The 21,427-nt window shown below is 38.4% G+C and overlaps 1 protein-coding gene across 1 annotated transcript in view; it reads left to right on the top strand.

Moving 5' to 3' along the window:
• Nucleotides 1–16,560, top strand: part of GLP1R (glucagon like peptide 1 receptor) — a 177,627-nt gene extending 161,067 nt beyond the window's left edge. The window contains exons 10-14 of the mRNA XM_054972289.1: nucleotides 1,192–1,261; nucleotides 3,521–3,609; nucleotides 8,345–8,483; nucleotides 9,777–9,818; nucleotides 16,393–16,560. Of these exons, the coding sequence (XP_054828264.1) occupies nucleotides 1,192–1,261; nucleotides 3,521–3,609; nucleotides 8,345–8,483; nucleotides 9,777–9,818; nucleotides 16,393–16,560 (508 nt within the window). The remainder of the gene's footprint in view (nucleotides 1–1,191; nucleotides 1,262–3,520; nucleotides 3,610–8,344; nucleotides 8,484–9,776; nucleotides 9,819–16,392) is intronic.
• Nucleotides 16,561–21,427: the final 4,867 nt, after the last annotated feature.

A 21,427-nucleotide genomic window follows, 5' to 3' on the forward strand; every position in this document is an offset into this window, starting at 1 on the left:
GCAGGGGGTAGAATAGAGATGGACAGGTGAACTTACTGAGGTTGAGCAGCTTGAAGGCTGGGCCTGCTGAGTAAATCTCACATCCCATGTTGTAGAAGGGTTTCATTGTCAGTAGCTGAAGTCATCAATGGAAGGAAGCAAATATAGTTGCTATCCCAATTGTGTCCCTAAAAGGATCCTGTTGCTTTCTGATATGTAAATAGATAGTTGCTGTTCTCCTATTACAAGGAAAAGTAAAGTGCTACAATTTGGGGACACAACTGCAGTAAAGACAAACCCTACAGGCCACCCCTGACTAAGTGTCAAAGATCTTGTAGGAGCTCAAAGAGGAGAGAGAGAAGAATATGGGCATTGTACCATCTAATTGGTACTTATTATGCATTAAACATCTCTGCACATATAACCTACCCGCCATAATGATGAACATATTGCTGGCCTTTGAATAATGATGGATAGTTTAATGACAGAACTAATTCACAACTGCAGTTCTGAAGACAATGGAATGCTGCATGATACCGGGTAAATGTACTCCAGTTTTAGGCACATATATAACTGTAAAGTGTTTTTAACTTTCTTTTTTAAAGTCTTCTTTTGAGGAAAAAAATTACAAAAAGAAGCAGCTGGATACAAATGTTTTGTTGTGTTTTGGTCTGCACTTCATAAAATCCATCTTGGTGTGAGCAGATGTTTACCAATTAAGCGCTCCAACTGATTGCTGAGAGCAGGAAAACTGATGCAAATCTGGAAATCTAACTAAAACATCACTTTTCATTATAGGACTCTGATATCAGTGGGAAAAGGAGTTGGTGTAGGAATCTAATAAAAGGTTAAAAATAAACTGGTGACATTGAACACAGAAAGGGATTTGGCTAACAAATTCCCACTCAGTTGTTTGGCTTCTGATGAAGCAATTTTCCAGAATTGCATACTGATAATTCATAACAAACTGTGGAAGAGAAGTTGGCCGTCATAAAGTAAGAGACAGAGGCATCAAAGTTTTCATTTTAGCATGATGGTTGCAGATTAGTCTAAAGCTTTTTGTGTTGCTCAAAACCTAGCAGCTACATTAGATTCCATGCCAGTACAGTGCATCTTGCTGCTGCTGTTTTGCATTTTCACTTCTGAGATGTGTGAGGAGGTGGGAATGATTCCATGCATACAATTAATTTTTTTTTCTTATTGGTTCTTCAGCTGCTGGAGCAGAAACCATAACATGAACTACTGGCTGATCATCAGGCTCCCCATCCTTATTGCTATAGGGGTGAGTGATAAAGAATGTTTGCAGAGAATATACAGAGGCCAAGGGCAAAAACAGATGTGGCATGGATCCTGGATCTCTGTCTCTCAGTAAAAAAAAAAATTCTATGCATGGGCAGCCCTAATTTGTATCGGTCGCATATGAAGGGATAGAGGATTTGCCCTTCAACCCCTGTCAGGAATTTTTGGAATGTCAGCAGTTGTCCTATGCATATGTGGTTCCCATTTGTGCCTGCACAGAAGAACACTCGATAAACTTCAGTTACAGATAAATGCAACCATGTTTTTTTTTTAGCAGCTCAGAGTAACTGAGGTAATAGGGTGTTACCTTTCCTCATGTGATACCTGAGGAGTGGGGCAGAGCACCTTGTGCTCTGAGGTGCCCTGGAATCTTTTGGAGCTAGCCTGCACATGTACTGTTCTCATCTCTGACTGCACAGTTGACCACTCGAATGTCATTTACAGGTATATGTAACCCTGTTTTTCTCACCATTGCAGTTTTAAAGAAGCTGTAAAAACATGCACGCTAAATGTTTTAACTGTTTTTTTTTGTCTTTTGTATTTATTTTAAATCCCGGTTTAAAATTATTTTAATTATGCATTTATGTATTAAGGGCTTTTAAGGGTTTAAGGGCTTTTAAGATGATGTTTTAATTTGTATGTTTTAAATTTGTTACCTCACTTGGTTGCCCTCTGAGAACAGAAAGGCAGAGTAAAAATTTTGTTAATAAATAATGAATAAATAAATTGTGAGGTTTTGTATAATCTGAGGTTACTACTTCCAAGATACATACATTGACCTTCCAATTTCTGTATAGACACTGGTTTTTATCCATATCTCTGTAATGAAATAGCATTTCCCCCTGCAAAGTGTGACCTAAGCTGTAGTTTTGCAGCAGCCAACATATATCATTCAGGAGAGAGAGGGAATACTGTTATTTGTGAACCAAGATGACTTGCAAGGAGAACACCAGTTACGGGTCCTTGGTGTCTCCAGGGCACAGAACATGTAGCCATAACAATAACAACAATGCACTTATATACCACTCTTCTAAATAGATTAGTGCCCCACTTGGAGTGGTGGGGCACAACCCAACCACTTAATCCCTATGCTCCTTTAATAAGTCAAACTGTATTTTCTTTTTAGGGTAAAAGGGGTTAGCAAATAGCAGGTTCATGCATTATACACTGGGGTAGAAAAAGTAAATGTGTCAAACAGTTAACAAATTCCATCTGTGGTAACTTTGTATGGGGGGGGGCACTTTTCTTTATCAGCTAAGGAAATAACGATGGAACTTTGTGTTTATATAGAATTCTTTAATCATTTCCTTACATCTTGGCATTCCACATTCTCCAAAGCCTTACTGCATTTATGTTTGGAAAAAATGTTTACTTTTTTCATAAAACTGTGAAACTTTGGAATCGAAATTAGTTATTTAATTGCAATCTCAGAATGTGATATACACTTACATGTGGGAGGGATGAACTACCTAGAAGAATGGGCACAGGTCTGCTTATCTTTGACATGCAAAGAAGGAAAAAAACTTGCTGGGGAGGGGAGTTACTTGCTACCTCACACTGATACTGTGTTATTTAAAAAAGAACCTCAATGAAACAGTTTGACAATACTTACTGTTTACTATCAAATGTCCTGCAAGCACACACATGACTATTTTTAGGTATCCCAAAGGCATGATCAGTACTAATGGCAATTGTGCTTCTTTTATTTTTTAAAAAATGGCTGTATTGAAAACAAAACAAACAACTTTAGTTAAGTTTCTAATTATGTGTGATACTAAATATGAGTAATCATACCAAAACATCACAACAGATTTTCAGGCCTATTCCTATTTCTAGCAACATAGTTACTGTACAGGAGCACAGAAATGGAGCTCTTATGGCAAACAAACCTGTTACAGCTCTTGCATGGCAGAAAATGTTTGCAGTCATTTGAAATGTGGCAAATTTTACAACACTGACTTTGTGTTTTGGATAGTTTGAGGAGGTTGGGATTCAAAGCTACCCTAATGGGAAATTCATTAGTAAATTTGAAGTTCAGGTAATTTGATCGTGAAAGGGAATCAATAAATGATGACTAATTTCTCCTTTAGGGATATCAGACTGCCAATGTCCTAAAACAGCAAGAAAGGTACACAAGTAGGAAAATGCCCTAGAAATCCAGATCAGGGCTACAAAGAAAGGTTATTTCTGCAGTTCACTCTGTAATCCTTTGCTGTTCTGTCTGTGTTCCTCTTTTCCTCAGATGAATTTCCTGATCTTTATCAGAATTATATGTATTATCATTTCCAAGCTGCAAGCTAATTTGATGTGTAAAACTGACATAAAGTGCCGGTGAGTCATCTTATCAAAAAACCTATTCAGTGATTTTCATTGAGTGAAATGCTTGGATGAACTAATTAACTGAGATACTTGCTGATTGCAGCTACTGAGTGTTACTGAGGAAACGCTATAAAGCAGTGTGATCTGCAGCTGCTTAATACTGGTGATAGTGAGTGTAGTAACTATGGGAAGCCTCTGTTTGTTAAGTTTTCAGTTATCTGATTTCTTCACGTATCTGCCTTGATAAATTCTAATTGATACTGTGATGTAGCGTTAGTGCACATAGGTAGACTTATCAAAAAAGCAACAGGAGCAACCCTCAAGGGAGTACCAAAACAAGCAATATGTATGAGGGCAACACAGTGAAACATTAGTATAAAGTGTTATTGAAAAAGTAACAACAAATGTATGGTCAATTAAAGTGCAACATGCTACAATACCATAGTATTGAACAGGCAGAATCAGAACAGGCAGCGGCAACCAATACAACCAACCAAGGTAATGGAGTACAAGGTGAGTGCTACATATAAAATCATAGAATTATTTTCTTATTAAAGGTACTTATGTTCTTTTTTACAGGTGTCAGGAAGAAAGCCTGGGGGCACAAGACCTTTGGAGGTGCTTCCTTTTCCACCAAAGAGCTTCATAGTGGTGATTTATTATTGTGTTATCTGTCTTGTGACTCCCGAGGAAGACATTTTGAAACAAGTTCTTTGCGTGGCTCCTTGTAGAGTCGCTGGCGTCTTGTGCTCCTAGGCTTTCTTCCTGACACCTGTAAAATAGAACGTAAGTACCTTTAATAAGAAAATAATTCTATGACTTTATATGTAGCACTCACCTTGTATTCCATTACCTTGGTTGGTTGTATTGGTCGCCGCTGCCTGTTCTGATTGTATTACTATGGTACTGTAGCATGTTGCACTTTAATTGACCATACATTTGTTGTTACTTTTTCAATAACACTTTATACTAATTTTTCACTGTGTTGCCCTCATATATATTGCTTGCATAGGTAGACTTATGGCATTTTGACATGTCTTAAACATACCCAATTGTTAATATTTTTACTTCACTTTCTAAGGACATAATATATTCCTAGGCATCCTTTATTTAGGTACTACCTGAACACAAAATTTCCTGTCCCCTTAGAACGAGAAACAGTTTAATTGAACTTTGATTTTACTGTAAATAAATGTACCTGTTTTCCTTCCTCGGTTGAGTTCAGATAGGAATTTCTGCAGGTTTTCATCTTGAAAAGGAAAAGCAAAGTATGGAGAAACCTATTTACTTGTGCCTGTGAAGTACTGAAACATTTGCCCAGAGCATTGTTAAAAAATTTTTAACAAAAAATAATTATTCTTTAACATGTACCACTGTTCTGAAAAAATTAAAAGGGCAGGTGTGATGGAATGCACTTTAAAGAAGGTTTTCTAAGTGCAGCACTTGGAAAGAAAGAAGGGAAGGAATTAACCGTTGCCCGGAATGAGAGCTTGATTGGCCAGTCAGAATCAGTCTTCAGGATGAGCATTGGTTGCTGACAGATTTTTGAGTTCAGTAGAGTTTGTGAGTGAATCTGACAGGAAGATCAAACAGGTTCCCCTCTGAAGTGAGGAAAAAGAAATCTTTAGCCTTAACTTTAACATCATTGTCTTGAAGAAGAATTCTAGTTAAGGATTCCAAGTATAAAAGCCAACACAAGCTCAAAGTTGTTTACACAGCCATGATAGAACTGGGCGTGCATTTTTGACAAGAGTGATGGTGTAGTAAGTGGAGATTCCCGTTCAAGCCAAGTGAAGAAGGGTTAATTCTTCTTAGGAGGAGAAGATTAATTCTTGCCCAGTGTCTAAAGGGGGTTTGGCCCTGAGGAGGATCCCAGGTTGGTCTGTTGTAAAGGGAAAACTTCTGAACTAATGTCAGGAAACCTGAGTTGTAAAAAGAAACTCTGTGAAGAAACATTGTTGCTGTAACCAAAGTAGTAAACAAAACATCTTTCATGATTAAGGATTAAGAATATTGAAACTAAGCTTAAAGGAACCTATTTTGCCTGTGACTTAAAGAATATTCTGTTCTGCCAACAAAGTTTACCTCAGTTCTTTCATTCCCTGACTACTCTTATTCTGTCCCTGCCTGTTCAATAAAGTTGTTGTTTCTTTTGAATGTTATACAGTTTCCAGTGCCATTTCCAACACAGAGGAAGAGAGCCCGTGCTTTCCCCCCATCAAGTTTCTGGGAAAAATTACAACTGCTTATCAGTGTGGGACAAAATGAACTTTAAAAACCACAAATAGAGACATGCTACTTGAGGCCAAGAAAAATCTTCCTCAGTGTCAGGGAATGAAGGGGGGCGGTCCATCATAGCAGGCAACTTACCTGAAGCTAAAGAATAGAAAGTTCAGCATTTGTTGTAGTGATTGTGTATTTCTGTAATGCAAGTTGTGATCTGGGCTCAGAACATAAGCTTACAACCTGAGACTGCTCTTTAAAATATTTTTGTTTGTGCCCTCTGTTATATTAGAATATACTATTCCAAAAAATTCATATAACTGTAGCTCATCTCTTTTCATATCCCCATTCTCTTTTTTTATAAGAACTACTATGTGTCTCAGATGAATTTAGATATCTTTACAAGAGGTTGCAAAGCCATTACTATTTGCTTGGCTGTCACGAATGTGAGAGATACTGAAGCTTCTATATGTACTATAGCAATTTCCTGTTAAGTTTATAAAACTATCCAAAGCCCACCTCTTTCAGATGCTGCTTATTGTCATTCCCCTCATCACATGTAGAATATAATAATCCCAGTTAACAGGAAACAGTGTTCCCGGGTGAAGATTTAATCTTTATTGTATAATTAAAGTTCAATTGTGCTCTTACTTAGTTTATTTATTTTAAATAGTTATATTCTGGTGTGTGATATATATATATATATATATATATATATATATATATATATATATATATATATATATATATATATTCTGTTGATATATGTATCAGGATATATATATGTTTTGTGTGTGTATATATATGTTTATATATGTTTTGTATATATATATATATATATATACATATATAAAACAATATATATCAATGTATTGTCGAAGGCTTTCACGGCCGGAGAACGATGGTTGTTGGGGGTTTTCCGGGCTGTATTGCCGTGGTCTTGGCATTGTAGTTCCTGACGTTTCGCCAGCAGCTGTGGCTGGCATCTTCAGAGGTGCTACACCTCTGAAGATGCCAGCCACAGCTGCTGGCGGAACGTCAGGAACTACAATGCCAAGACCACGGCAATACAGCCCGGAAAACCCCCAACAACCATCAATATATATCAATAATCTGTTTTATATATATATCCTGAAATTTTCAACTTTCCTGAACATTATTGTCTTTTCCAGTGAGTCTTGTCTTCTCATGCATTATGCTAATTGAAGATGTATTAGTAGCACATTGTGATGTTATGGGGGCTGAATGAGTCAGCTTAATCCAACCTCTTATTTTTCTAATAACACCATCACAGGACCTAAATAACCCCAGTTACACCATCTCAGGTTCGTTCACCTGTTTGTCTTCCAATGTTACATATGCCATCAAATGTCAGCAATGCCCTTTCACGCTCTGCACTGGACAAACAGTTCAGTTTCTATACAAAAGAATAAATGGATATAAATAAAAATTACAACATTCAGAAACCAGTGGGTGAATATTTTAATTGCCCAGGATATTTCATTGCTGACCTAAAAGTAGCAGTTCTTGAACAGAGAAATTCAAAGGGAAATTACCATGCAAGATTGTTGAAATTGAGTTTATTTGCAAGTTGGGAACAATGGACTCCCCACCCCCACGGTTGAACCAGGGCTGAACCAGGACATAGGATTTTTCTTGCAGTACAGATTCTAGTGTTCTGCACTTCACACCCCTGGTCTATGAAGCTAATTACAATATATATTATAGCTAGCTTCCAGACACTCTAATTTGCAATACCCCTCCTGCCCTCTGCCTGGTTTATAAAGACTCCTACCTCTTCCCACTCCTTGTATCTGACGAAGGGAGCTTTGACTCTTGAAAGCTCATATCCTGGAAATCTCATCGGTCTCTGTGGTGCAACTGTACTCAAACATTATTAAATGCTAATAAAACTTTCAGCTGTACCTGTCCCTAGTGACAGCCAAGATCTTGAGTTCATTTGTGTGGAAAGTTTTTATCTTATTGGAGAGCAGTTGATCCACATAAAAGAGACAGCTGTGGGACTGGGAGAAATATTGTAGTCTATTACTACCTACAAGTGAGGGATTCTTCCTACATTTGTGAAGTTGTGTGACTGATATAGTTATGTGAGCCTAAGAATCTCCAGTGCATTAAATTATACTTAGGTAAGTAAGTCTTGTAAAACTCAGTTTTACAAATGAGGAAACTAAAATCTAAGAAACCAAAATTTTGGCAACAGGAAGAGTAACTATATTAGATTAACACTGGAGGTTTAGATGGAGAAGAGATTACAGTACACAGGAGACTGGAAGTGACATCTGGAAAATATACAAATAAATGTAATAGTAACTCTAAGAAATGTTACTGCTTTGCATTTTGTGCATGAGAAAATTGTGGCAGGGAAACAAGATGTGACTTGTTTAAGATAACAAAACAAGTAATCATTTGATCTGCAACCAGTTCACATGGGCTCTGATATGAATAATACATTTTATACTGCCTCTCCTTAAAGCTGTATTTCCCCCTTGGTTTAATTCTCCAGACTGGCCAAATCAACCCTGACTCTGATCCCGCTACTGGGAACTCATGAGATCATCTTTGCTTTTGTTACGGATGAGCATGCCAAAGGAATGCTGCGGTTTGTGAAGCTCTTCTTCGAACTCTGCTCCACCTCCTTTCAGGTAGCACCCAGCAATCATGTGTTCAGTGCACTATTTATAGCGAATGTTATCAGTGATACAAGGCTATATTATTTCAACCCAAGAGATCTCCCCATTAAGGAACACAGGAGATTGTGCGTCTATTCCAGGATTACTCATTTAGAAAAGAGGATTTTACTGTATATGTGTATGCTTGTTTTTCTCAGCTACCACAGAGATGACTCAGTGTGTCCTAGGCAAAGGGGATTAATTATAGTGATAGGTAAAGGGATAGTTGAGTATTTTTAATTAGTTGTTGGAGGGCAAACAACCCTACATGTTAGAACTATTCAGCTCATGATGATAGTTACTTAATTTGAAAACAGGCAAATCTCACCAATAATAGGATGCTCAGCTTCCTAGGAAATCAAGAAGTACATGAACAAGTATGACTGCTTGGCCCATATTTCTGGCAACTTTTAGAAAACCCTTGCTACTTGCAAACAAGTGAAAATTAAAATTCCAAAAATGTAGGGAAAGGCTGTTGAATTTTATCTTTCACAAGGTTAGTGCAACACTAACCTTATGCAGATTTCAGCATAATACTAGCATATAAAACATAATAAATTTGGAACTGCCTGAAAAAGTATGCAGTTCTATTCCTTTTGATAACGTTGTGCGAAATGTACCTTTCAGAAAACGTACTAGCTATTACAGGTATTGTGCACTAAAGTTGCTAGCTTTGCATGGATGATCACTGTGCTGCTGACAGAGCCTGCTGGTTTGTCTGAGCAAATTATCCCAAGGACCATTATTTGGATCAGAAGCATCGGCAGTCATCACAACTCTGAATTGGCAAAAGGTATTATCATGGATGTTTATTTTTGTTTGCTGCTGTTATTATTTTTTATGATGGTACTGCCACTGCTTTATTGCAAGTTGTATTGCTTTTTCCCTTTTTATGCAAAAGGAAGCTAACCAAATTGGTAATAAAATGAATTAAATTGTCATTTCATAGGAGTTGTTTCTAGTTTAGAGTCAGGGAGATAGTTATTCAGAGGGGAGGAATAAAGCCTTCTCTGTTTTGTTCCTGTCTCACACTACAGTAGATCTTGAAGCAGACATTGACTTGTACCCCATAGTGAATTTCAATTTGGGAAGCATTTTGGACTGCAGGGGGTGATGTCCCTTTCTGCTATCAGAAATGCATTCCATTTACTGTGAGATCCAAGTTACAGTATCTTTCCCTTGTTGTCTGGCTGGTAAAGTTTATTTTCTAGGTAACCATGGTTCTTCTAACCATACGTTGCTGTCTTTTTTATTTCTTTCCCCCAGGGTCTTCTGGTGGCAGTCCTCTATTGTTTTGTCAACAATGAGGTAAGAGGCATGGGAAGTGACTTGTATTGACATTTTTTCTAGTATAGAAGCAAGTTTTAAAATGGTTTCTTATAGCAAAGTTGGCCTCAAGCTGAATCACTCAAATAGAAGTTCAACTTGAATACAGAAAGTAACATGAAAAATTAGGTGATCACATGGTTGCTTCTGGATCATTGGGTGGCAAGGGGGAAGAGAAAGATGTAACTTGAAATAAATGGTATAATAAATGGGGACCTCTTAACCCAGATGTGACAGACTGCACTTTTTAAAAGCTTAGAAGTGCTGTACAAACAGCACTGTGAAGGTTTAATGCTTCACAGAAACAGAGAGCTTTGAGTGACAAGCTACTCTAAGGAATCTGATTGGGTAGCAGGAGATGAACTGAGAAAAACTTCTGAACTGGATGCTAGGGAGAGGGGAGTCTGATTTCAGCCCTAGCTGAGAGGAGTCAAGTACCATTTCAAGATTCAGCCCTGACTGAGAGTGCTTTAACACAGATGGGAGAACTGGGGGGAAAGTTGGCAAAGACGTTTGGGAAGTAGGCACAAACTCCCATTCAGGCCAAAGAAAGGGTATAGATCTTCTAGTGAGAGAATTTCCCTATCCAGTCAAACAGCTCTGAAGAGTGAAGAGATCCTTGGCCTGGTGTGGTTAGAAAATGCCTTTGGAAAACTTAGAGTCAGTTAAATACTCAAGAGGAATACTGGTGTTTCAGGAGAAGGGGTTGGAGTACTGGAGAGTACCAGCTTTCTGGAAACCAAAAACAGTAAGAGAATACTCAAAGGAAGTGTACTAGAGTGTTTGGGAAAACCCTGGAAAAGCCTCAACATAAAGATTTAAGTAACTGTGAAGAGCTTAAGAAACTCTCATTAGTCTGAAACATTAGACCTTAAGTCTGAGCATGTACTGATTTTACCTCAGAGCTCTCTTTGAGTTATCTCAGAATTTTTCAACCCTGATTTCACCAGACCTTTCCCATCTATGTTAAATAAAATATTTTGTTTTTGAATTTAAACATGCCCCTAGTGCCATTTAAGTTGTTTAACTAAAAAAAGGTGGGGCATCATACCAGGCTAATGGACAACCTCTCCCAGTGATTATGGTGGTGTATGGTACATAATATAGGGTAGTTCTCAGACTGTCTATGAGGCAAATGAAAACTTTGTGAGCTGTTAGCAGAGCTTAATTCCTAGTATTCAAAGTATTTAGGAAGCCAGCAGGGTCCATAAGAGGCAATTCTAACTGGCCCCACATAGATCACATGCAGCAAAATGTGAAGCTGTCAGTCCCTGGCAGTTAGATCCCTTAGTTCTCCACAGTAAACACACGGGTGAGTTGAAGTAACATCCTTGTTCTCATGGCAGATACAATTCAGTCTAGCTGCATCTGGTTCCAAGGCCGTCAGCTGCTAAAGTTAAAGTATTTCACTTCAAAGGAGAGATAACACAGTGAGCTTCTAAACAACAGGCATTGAAAGGTCCTCAGAACTCTTCACAGTTTCAGAGGTCTACAGGATAGCAAACAACACACACACACACCGGCATGTATTGCAGTCAGGCATGCATGACAGAAGCTCTGTTAAACTAATGTCCTGACCATGCCATGATAGATCAATATGGAGTAACAAATCTAGTAAGAAACAGAACACATATGTTAAATTAACCCACGGGGATATGTTAGTCAGGAAGTCATAACCAACTTCAGAAAGGATGCTGAGGTTCCTCCAGAACTATTAGCCTAGGGTACTCTGCACCTGGTTGAAGACTGTGTCAGTTCGGTCAGGGCTTCTGTTAGGCAGCAAGGTAGTTGATTATACCAACAGAAGCCCACAGACCATCACTGGTCCAGAAATAGGAGGGGCACTTACATCTGATGCTTGTTAGAAAAAAAGGAATAGTATTGGGTACACAGGAAAATATAACTTTGCTCACTGAGAATATATTGTTCCCTCAGTGTTCCCCTCATCCCTGCCCATTATTTTATGTTTTATGTATTTTAGCTCTGGTTTTAGTTGTTTTAATGTGGGGTTTTGTTGGTTTTAACATGTAACTTTATTATGTATGTTTTACTTTGTTAGCTACCCTAATGCCCCTTATGAGGAAAGAAAGGTAGGGTATACATTCTGTAAAATAATTCTGAACCTGCTCCAGAGTACAGGTAACAAATTTGGCACAATGGAATGTAGCAAAGAAAAAGGCAATGTTTCTTTAAGGGGGAAACTCCAGTTGGACAGGATTTTTTTTAAAGGGGGGGCTAAATGATTACCTCACAAGATCTTGGAAGCCATTTTGGATTGCCTACACAACTTCAGATAACAAAATGACTATTGCCATTTCATTTTGAGACTGTAGATAAATTAGGTGGGAAACAAATGGGAAGGCAGAGAAAGATAAGGAATGGCGCAGAGCTGCTGTAAAAGGAGGGAGGAAAGAAAAAATTGAGCAAGAATGGGAGCTGAGGGGGGAGAGAAGAAAGCAGGCTGCGAGACTTCAGAGGGGGGAGATGAGGGGTGGGGAACTTGCAAGGACATTCTAGTGAACAAAGAGGTCAGTGGTTCAGAGAACATTCTTGAGGCTAAATACTAAAGATCCTACTGCACCCCATCCCACCCCATGAGAGAAGACAAGCTTGAAAGAGGAGACAATCTGTTCTCACAACATGCCAGTTGCTGCTGGCTGATACAGAAAGTACTATGAATTTTTTTTAAAAAACTTGCTTCTCTCATCAACTAGTTAATGTCCCCAAGGATAAGGGTCATATAAGGTATTCAGGTGTTTTTTCTTAACAGAGGTTTTTCTTTTTTATATACTATAATTAGCTGTTGTACATTTGCAGCATTATCCATTAACAGGATGCTGTAATAAGTATCATCAGTTTTAATACAGAAAGCTACTTTTAGTTGATGTGATAAATGGTTTTTATTGTGGTTTTGAATTTTGTTGATGGATCAAATCACAGTGTACATGTATATTTTCAAGTGAACAATTAACCATTGAAATTCAATATGTGTAAATTGAAATGGGGAAGAGAACTCTGAGCTCCTTGGAGGAAGCATAGGATAAAAATGAACTAGCTATTTTGTATTTTCAAAAGAATGCCAACTTTGAAGAGGCTTTGTAAAAATATTAAGAACCACTTGCTATGAAACTGAAAAACTGAGAATGAATCTAATTTTTATTGGGAGAATTGGTTTTAATGTACGTCCTGTTTTTACTTAGGCCCAAACAAGACATGACAAGAGGCACAGCCAGATCTTAAAATGTGGGTTTGTCCCATTCATGCATAAAGAGGCATACATACGAACAATACTGAAGTCTTTTCCATCCATACCTTATCTTCTCAGTCACTATCACAGTCTTGCCAGGGAAAATGTGACACTGGGGGACAAACACTAGGGAAAAGGAGCCAGGAGTATGGAAGGGCTCGGCATTACGTTTGCACATGCAGACTCCTTGTCTCTTGTTTTATACACTATTGGGGCAGACCCAAATTTACAGGCAGCTGTTTGTAGTTTTGACCGAACACATCTGTCATTTGCATGTGAAAATTATGTTGATATGCACAGTATTTGGAACCTATGCTGTAACTTAATAGTAAGTGTTGAGATCTAGAGGGCCACGTTGCAAACTCTTCTTATGCAGCAGGCCTTCAGAGTTTTTCTAATTCTTGAATATTTTAAATATATTTATGAGAAGCTGCTTTTTTAAGAGGAGAAACTGTGCAGTGTATGTTTACATAGATCGTTGTGCACAGTTAAGAGCGCTTACGGCCAAAAAGACTTAACACTACTTACAGTGATTTAGTAACTTGTGAATAAAGTCTTTATGGCTGCATACCTTTGGATATCTAATGAGGCATGCTCCAATGTAGTAAAGAATGTCTTGGCATAGATGTTTATTTCAGATCTTTTTAAATTTACTTTTTGCCATTTGTATTTCAAGCTTGTTTTTGGCCTCATACACTGTCTCTGAACAAGCTTTACACAATTAGATTTAAACTCATTATTCTGAACCAGTTGAATAGTGTGCAAGTAATCTCATTATTGAGTAAGTGACAGCTATGCTGCTTTTGCTTCATTCAATGAACTGCAAAATATAATAAGTACTATATTAATTAGAACAAAGCAAAATGTTAGAATATATTATCAAAATATTGTCATTAACACTGTTAAACATTTGCTGTATCCACAGTATTTTAAAAGTTAAAATAATAGTGTTCTGACATTGCCTTTATCACTAAAATTCTGTTCATCCATTAACACTAGTTTTCAGAGCAAGATAAATATTTTGTGTATATTTTAATAGGCATGCTTGTATGCCTCCTGCCCTTGTGAATTGTGGTAAGATTGAAGTAAAGGTAATCATAGGGTTGGAAGGGAACTCTAGTGTCATCTAGTCCAACCTCCTGCACAATGCAGGAAATTCATGAATAGCCCCCCCCCACACACACACACACAGAGTGACCTTTACTCCATGCCCAAAAGATGGCAAAACTCTGTCAGGATCGATGTATTGTCGAAGGCTTTCACGGCCGGAGAACGATGGCTGTTGTGGGTTTTCTGGGCTGTATTGCCGTGGTCTTGGCATTGTAGTTCCTGACGTTTCGCCAGCAGCTGTGGCTGGCATCTTCAGAGGTGTAGCACCAAAAGACACCTCTACAGGTGTCTCTGCTACACCTCTGAAGATGCCAGCCACAGCTGCTGGCGAAACGTCAGGAACTACAATGCCAAGACCATGGCAATACAGCCCGGAAAACCCACAACAGCCATCTGTCAGGATCCCTAGCCAAACTGCCTGGGGAAAATTGATACCTGTCCCCAAAGTGGCGATCGGCCTTACCCTGGGCATGTAAGAAGGGGCCACAAAAACTAAGCACTGATGCAGCCCTTCCTGCCCTCCCTCTCATGATCTGCCTAAGTTCACAGAATAAGCATTGCTGTCAGATGACCATCTGGCCTCTACTTAAAAACCTCAAAAGGAGTGCTCACCACCTCCCTTGGAAGCCTGTTCCACTGAGGGACCACTCTGTCAGGAAGTTCTTTCTAATGTTTAGCCTAATGTTCTTTTGATTTAATTTAAACCTGTCGGTTCTAGTCTAACCTTCTGGGGCAGCGGAAAACAACTCCACGCCATCCTCTATATGATAGCCTTGAAGCTCTTGAAGATGGTTATCATCTCTCTGTCATCTTCTCTCCAGGCTAAACATACCAAGCTCCTTCAACTCCCTCATGGCACGTGGTCTCCAGACCCCTCATCATCTTCGTTGCCCTCCTCTGGACATGTTCTAGCCTGTCTATATCTTTCTTAAATTGTGGTGCCCAAAACTGAACACAATACTCTAGTGAGGTCTAACCAGAGCAGAGTGATACCATCACTTCGTGTCATCTGGACACTATGCTTGTTGATACAGCCCAAAATTGCATTTGCCTTTTTAGCTACCACATCAAACTACTGGCTCATATTTAATGTGTGGTCTACTAAGACCCCTAGATCCTTTTCACACATACTACAGCCAAGACAAGTCTCCCCCATCCTATAAATTATGCATTTGATTTTTCCTACCTAAATGCATAACTTTGATCTGTTGAAATTCATTCGATATGTTTTAGCCCAGTTTTCCAGCCTGTCAAGATCATCCTCTATCCTATCTTCTAATGTATTTGCTACCCCTCCCAATTCAGTATTATCTGCAAATTTACTAAGCATTCTCTCTATTCCTTCATTCAAATCATTTATAAAAATGTCGTGGGGAAGGGAGCTGTGCAAACCTGACTGTAAACCATGTTTGTGCCAGTTAGACTCACTCAGGTTTCCTCATGTCTGAATGCAGCCCTATTCTCAAGTCTCAATTTAATGTCTAAAATATATGTTTTCCCATCAGAAAGAACCTAGAACTGAATAGTAGGGAACTTTGAAAAAAACCTCTTGAAACTGAAGGGCACTGAAAAATCAGAGCTTTCTCGCTTTATCTTATCTTACTATTCAGTTATCTATTCTAACTTTATTTTACTGTATTTCTTCAGCTAGAGAATACCAAATTGTATGCTCAATAGCATTGTATTTGATTATTTTTAATCAAAGTTTTGAAACCACCGAGATAACACACTGAAAATGAGACTTTACTGGTGTCTTGACTAGGGAGGATACTTGTTGTAGTCTTAGAGCCAAGCTACAAGTGACGAATTACACTTGCCAGGCAAGTGTAATTTGTCACTTGTAGCTTGGCTCTGAGTTGGACTAGGAGGTGCAAGACTAAGAAAAGTCTGATTTGAACCATGCTGATGAACATAATCTTGAGATATAACTGTTGTTTATAGCAAGGGATTTCAGTTAAAGCATGTTTCTGCTGTACTGTGCCCACTGATTTATATAGGAGAAAGTGCTGATTATTTCAGAGATAAATCAGCCTCAGAATGGATCAATTAGGTAATTTCACAATTATTATTTAAAGTAACAATAAAGGTGGCCTTAACCATGCCAGGACTACTTAATACAAAACGTTGTTGTTTTCTTGGTGCTATAGTAGATGCATCTCAAAACCTGATTATTCCCATTTCCTTCTTTCCTTGTGTAAGGTTCGAACAGAGTTTCAGAAAAGCTGGGAGCGCTGGAGACTAGAACACTTACACGTCCAAAGAGACAGCAGTATGAAGCCACTCAAGTGTCCAGCGAACAGCATAAGTAGTGGAGGTACACTGGGGAGCACAGTCTATGCTGCCACTTGTCAGGCTACGTGCAGCTAAAATTTCTGCAGAGGCAAGAAGAGCAAGATTTGGACCTGAACTGTAGGAAGTACAATTGAATACCCTTTGAAATCCAGCTAGAATGATTGCAAGAGGACCCCTGAAGATTTGACCCACAATTGTTCACGGCAGTGGGACAAGCTTTTAAAATAAAGCAAACTGCTAGTATAATCAGTGCACATGGAATGGGGAGGGAGAGAATCCTGTCTAATGTAAGCTTCAAGATCCCCCAATTAATATTTATAACTTCTAAAATATCCAGATCCTGCAATGATGTAGTCACAAAACATGAGACCAACAGCTTATTATTAGATACATTGGAAGGTTTATTGGTTTTTAAATTACAAGAACGCAACTCATTGATATAGATAAGGAGAAAAAGCTTTCATTGGGAAAAATGAACACTCACAATTAGCAGACTGCTTTTTCAGGCTTTTCACAGGATAGCTTTCTTAACAAGTATGCAGTTACGACTGTTGTTCTAGAAGTGTTCCCTCCCCCCAAACTGCTGCCTTTGTTGCAGAGAAACTGCGTTTTACCTCTATTACCTCATTGGGGAATATTATTTTTCTCACACCGTTCGCAGGTACAGGGCAGTTTGGTGCATCAGTTCTTCTGTTTACATGGCATTGTAACTCCTTCCTAAAATTGTTTTGTTATACAGTGTGCTGTACTACCATTGGAACGGTACTACCATTGTGGGCATATCTGCATTGCAGGAAGACACCACTTTGAAAAAGAGGACTTTTTTTCTGAGTGTTCTCCCAGAAAGTTCATTATCGTTGAACCCATTCTGAACCAAGCAGAAGGGTGTTCACACATCATTAAGATGTGCTCCTCTTACACAGCAAGCTCTTGCCCTTTCACAACCCATGCCATGCTTCTGTGCTGTGCAGCACTGTAACCCTGCTGTTCCTTATTAAACACACCGCTCATGATGAACACAGTCCCACACAGCACTCCACTCCTATAGTAAGGCTGGGCCTCTCTTTTGCATTGTCTAGAAACAGAATATTGCATTACTAGCACTGAATCCCAGCTAGTGCTAATATAGAATAGTATTAAAATCTGATTCCTGTCCTCCTAGAAAAGTATCAATTATGAAACCATTTCCATATCATTAAAATAATCCTACAGCAGCTATGCCCATGTGTTGCCCTTTGCTATATGCTCTTAAGCTTAAGACTTTTTCATCTGGATGAATTTAATCTTTGTACAGCTGATTTTCCTCTGGCAGGCAAATGCATGTTTTTTCTGTTACTTTTAATGTCTTTTAAAGATTACTGTGCTTTCAGTCTTACCCCTTACCCTTTATTGCACCAACAATCTGCACAAATGCTAGTATGAACTAAAGCAATTAGTTGCATGCTAGCCTCAACATTTAACAGTGAACAGTGTCATCACTGTGTGCTCTCACCTTGTAGACAAAGAAGACACAGAGAAATGTGAAATAAGCCATTATAACTTTTATTGGGCTAATATTTATGAAGAAACTACAGTGTAGCACTGCAGTCCTTGGGGCCCAGAAGTTATAGAACTATCTGTTCAACATATACTATTTCTTGTTAACCTCTTCAAATGCCTTATAGCTGCAAGGCTCTTTTTTACACTAGATGTTGGAAGCCAAAGCTTTTGCTTTGATGAACAGATTCAGTGGCTGTAGCTTTCAGCACTTTGGCCAACTCAACATTGTATGCTGCAGCTTGCTAGAATTCTTAGTCAAATGTCAGCAAGCCTTTAGAATCTTAATAATTAAGACTACTCTGTTGGAATACACTTAAATACAGCAACTTTTTTCCAGTAAGCCAGTTTCAAGGTTAGTAAAAAGTTTAATTTCATATAAAAACTATTCTGGTTTCCTCATACTTTATATAGTAAGAACTTACTGGTACTAAGGATTTTGCCTTGCGATGCTCACTGAAGGTCCATCTGCTCTGAAAACGCTGAAAAACACTATTGAACTGAGCTATTTTAAGAAACAAGAGGTAGGGCTGCTGCTGAATTCTATTCAAAACATAGCATGTTTTGAATATAATTCAGAATTTCCAGAATCTGGAAAGTGCTGCTGCAGTTTGAAGAGGATTTCTGTATTTTAGGTTGTGTGTAGAAGCCACCTGGGTTTGTGTACAGTAAAATAGTTGTGTCATATCTAAGCCTTCTTGCACATTCAGGTAACCTTTCCCTACAGGCCGTTCCCAGTATACGCAGAAGCCTCCTTTGTAAACATGACATTTTATGTTAAAATAGCAAACGAGCATTCTTTGTATGCTTGATACAAAGCCTCCGGAAACACTAGGGCCACAAGAACTCACTAGATTCCAATAGATTTGCTAATGACATGTGATCTGGAATGTGGAAGTAAATGAGTCAGTGAGCTGCAGGCTACAAATATTAGGGCTACCAATATAACTGGCTGGATCTCTGAGAAATCACACATATGAGACACTGCAATTGAGACTACCACAAATTAAATTATGAATACTGCCTGTAATATTTGTTTTCATTGCCACTGTCTCATAAAAATGCCTTGAGCTTGACAAACATCACTTGAAATTTGTTTTTAAAATTATATTTATCACAGTTCATTCCAATACATGTCTTTATTTAATGGGAATTAAAAGTTCAACAAACATTTATTTTAAGACAGGTGTGACTGCTACTTCTGAATGCTGACTACAATTTTTGTCTGATTGTTTTGCAAACACAGTAGAGACCCTTTAGAAGAACAACACTAATCAAGATATGCTCCCCCCCCCCGCCCACTCCTTGGGAGGATACAGAATGTGCTTCGAATATAAGAGCACTTGAAATATATTATCTGATAAACATACCTGAGTGGTGTGATTCCAAGATTAACACCAACAATGTGCTTGTGTTTAAAATACAGAACTATGGGTGCAATCCAGATCAGTAAATCACATTAATGTTCCTTCACAAAACTAGTAACTGGACCTGCGACAGTCTCAGATACTGCAAACTAATTAGGATTTGTGGTTCATAATATCATGACGTCAATGTCTAGCCATGCTAAGGAATGGATCTTATATTCTGGAGTTTGTCTACTTTTGTAAAGGAAGCCAATCTGGTTCCAGGACAGCCTGTTTAATGGCTAAGGATTTTTTTCCTTTGAGGTATTAGATAAGAAAGGAAACTCAGACCTCTGTAGGAGCAAAAATTCTTGTCCTATTATGCAATTCAAAATTAAAATTTCAGCTTGTGTGGTTCTACTGCAGGCAGTAATAAAACATCTTACGAGGTCAAGCAAAAGGAAAAAATATGCTGCAGAACTGTAGTAAAATTCAAAAACTGAAGGAGGTAGAAAACCAAAATTGTAACTAAACTTTATCTCTTGAGTTTTACATACTTAGAATGGTTGGTATTTTTAGGGTTAATACATTTTTTCTACAATCATTTCCTTCAGTCAGATAAGAACACAGATACATTTACATACAGTTGGTTGCAAAGTTGTTGTTACTCTTTACCCAGTGCATATAACTTGTCTAGAGTGGACATTTTTAATACAACAGAGTTAATCAGGGCTTCTTGTGAATTTAACCTATTTGATAGTAATAAATTAACGGTGAAATAATTCTGAAATTAATCCTTTTGACAGGAAGGAAACAATGACCCATAAAAGTTCAAACCTGGATTTTATTTGGCTGAATTTCTCCACTTGATATGTTAATCAATGCTCTTTTCTCCCTTATTTAGACAATTTGTACGCAAACCTCTTCAGAGGCTCCTTTTAATTCCCATCAAAATTTTTGGCTAGCTGTTGGCTGCTTTCTAAACTTTGTCTGTTCTCTTGTTCTTTGAATAAATGGGAGTGCTGTTTTGTATCATGTCAGTTGGCTTCACTTTTATTTTAACCTCTTTTTGGTTGGCCCAGTTGGTGAGCTTATTCATGGTTAAGGAAAGTGGACCCTGTGATCTCCTTACTTTCTAACACTGCACTTTTGTGTAACTCATGCTTATTCCCTGCCCCCACTAAACCCATGTTTTCCATAATCTAGACAGGTCTGAAGCAAGAGCATTCAGATTGACAGGGTGTCATTCAAAGGAGCTTTCAGAAGATAGATAATGGAAGAAGTCTGGTCAGAGAAGCAGCATCGAAAGGTACTGTGAACAACTTGTTCACGGGGATGAATTCCCAAATCTCAGAGGCCACTGTAGCAAAAGGGACCTTTCTCAGGCAGTTTTTTCTAATAAAGTTATTCTTGCTAAGAATATACAGTTCCTCCGTACTGCTGTTCGTTTAGGGTTTTAGGTACTGGGTGGGTCTCTCTGCTCTGGCAAATTATTTCCCTCTCCATTCTATTGCTAGTTCTTTCTCTTAGCCAGCTGTTTTTATTTGCCAAATATATTCCCTGTAGAATGGTATGATACTGCTGCAGCCCATTCAACTCCTCCAACCAGCTTGGTTAGTCTTGAGAGAAACTACAGCTACAAGAGAAGCACTCAAGCTTCTCTCCAGCTGTTTCTCTGGGCTCATGAAAGCAGAATTGGAAGATGAGCATCCCCCTTCATTAGCATGATCATAACATTCTCAGCTAGCACTGATGGAGGTAGGTAAGAGAGAAAAATGTGTAATGCGCTTGTGTCTTCAATTGCCTTTGCTTCAGAATTTGTAGTAATTTTAAGACTGCTGTTCGTAAGGTGCTCGGAAATGGCTTGAGCAGCCCAAGGCACCAGCAACTTGCTCACTCACTGTGATTCTACTTCAGAATATATGTAGATTAAAATCATGTTCCATTTAATAGGACTCATAACGCATATAATTAGTATAGGGTTGCATTGAAAGTGTGCAAATAGGTGAATATGTATAAAGTTGTATGAGTTAAGGCTTATTTCTATCCTTACTGTTTTG

Source organism: Eublepharis macularius, chromosome 1 (genome assembly GCF_028583425.1).
Source record: "Eublepharis macularius isolate TG4126 chromosome 1, MPM_Emac_v1.0, whole genome shotgun sequence".
Classification (NCBI taxonomy): Eukaryota; Metazoa; Chordata; class Lepidosauria; order Squamata; family Eublepharidae; genus Eublepharis; species Eublepharis macularius.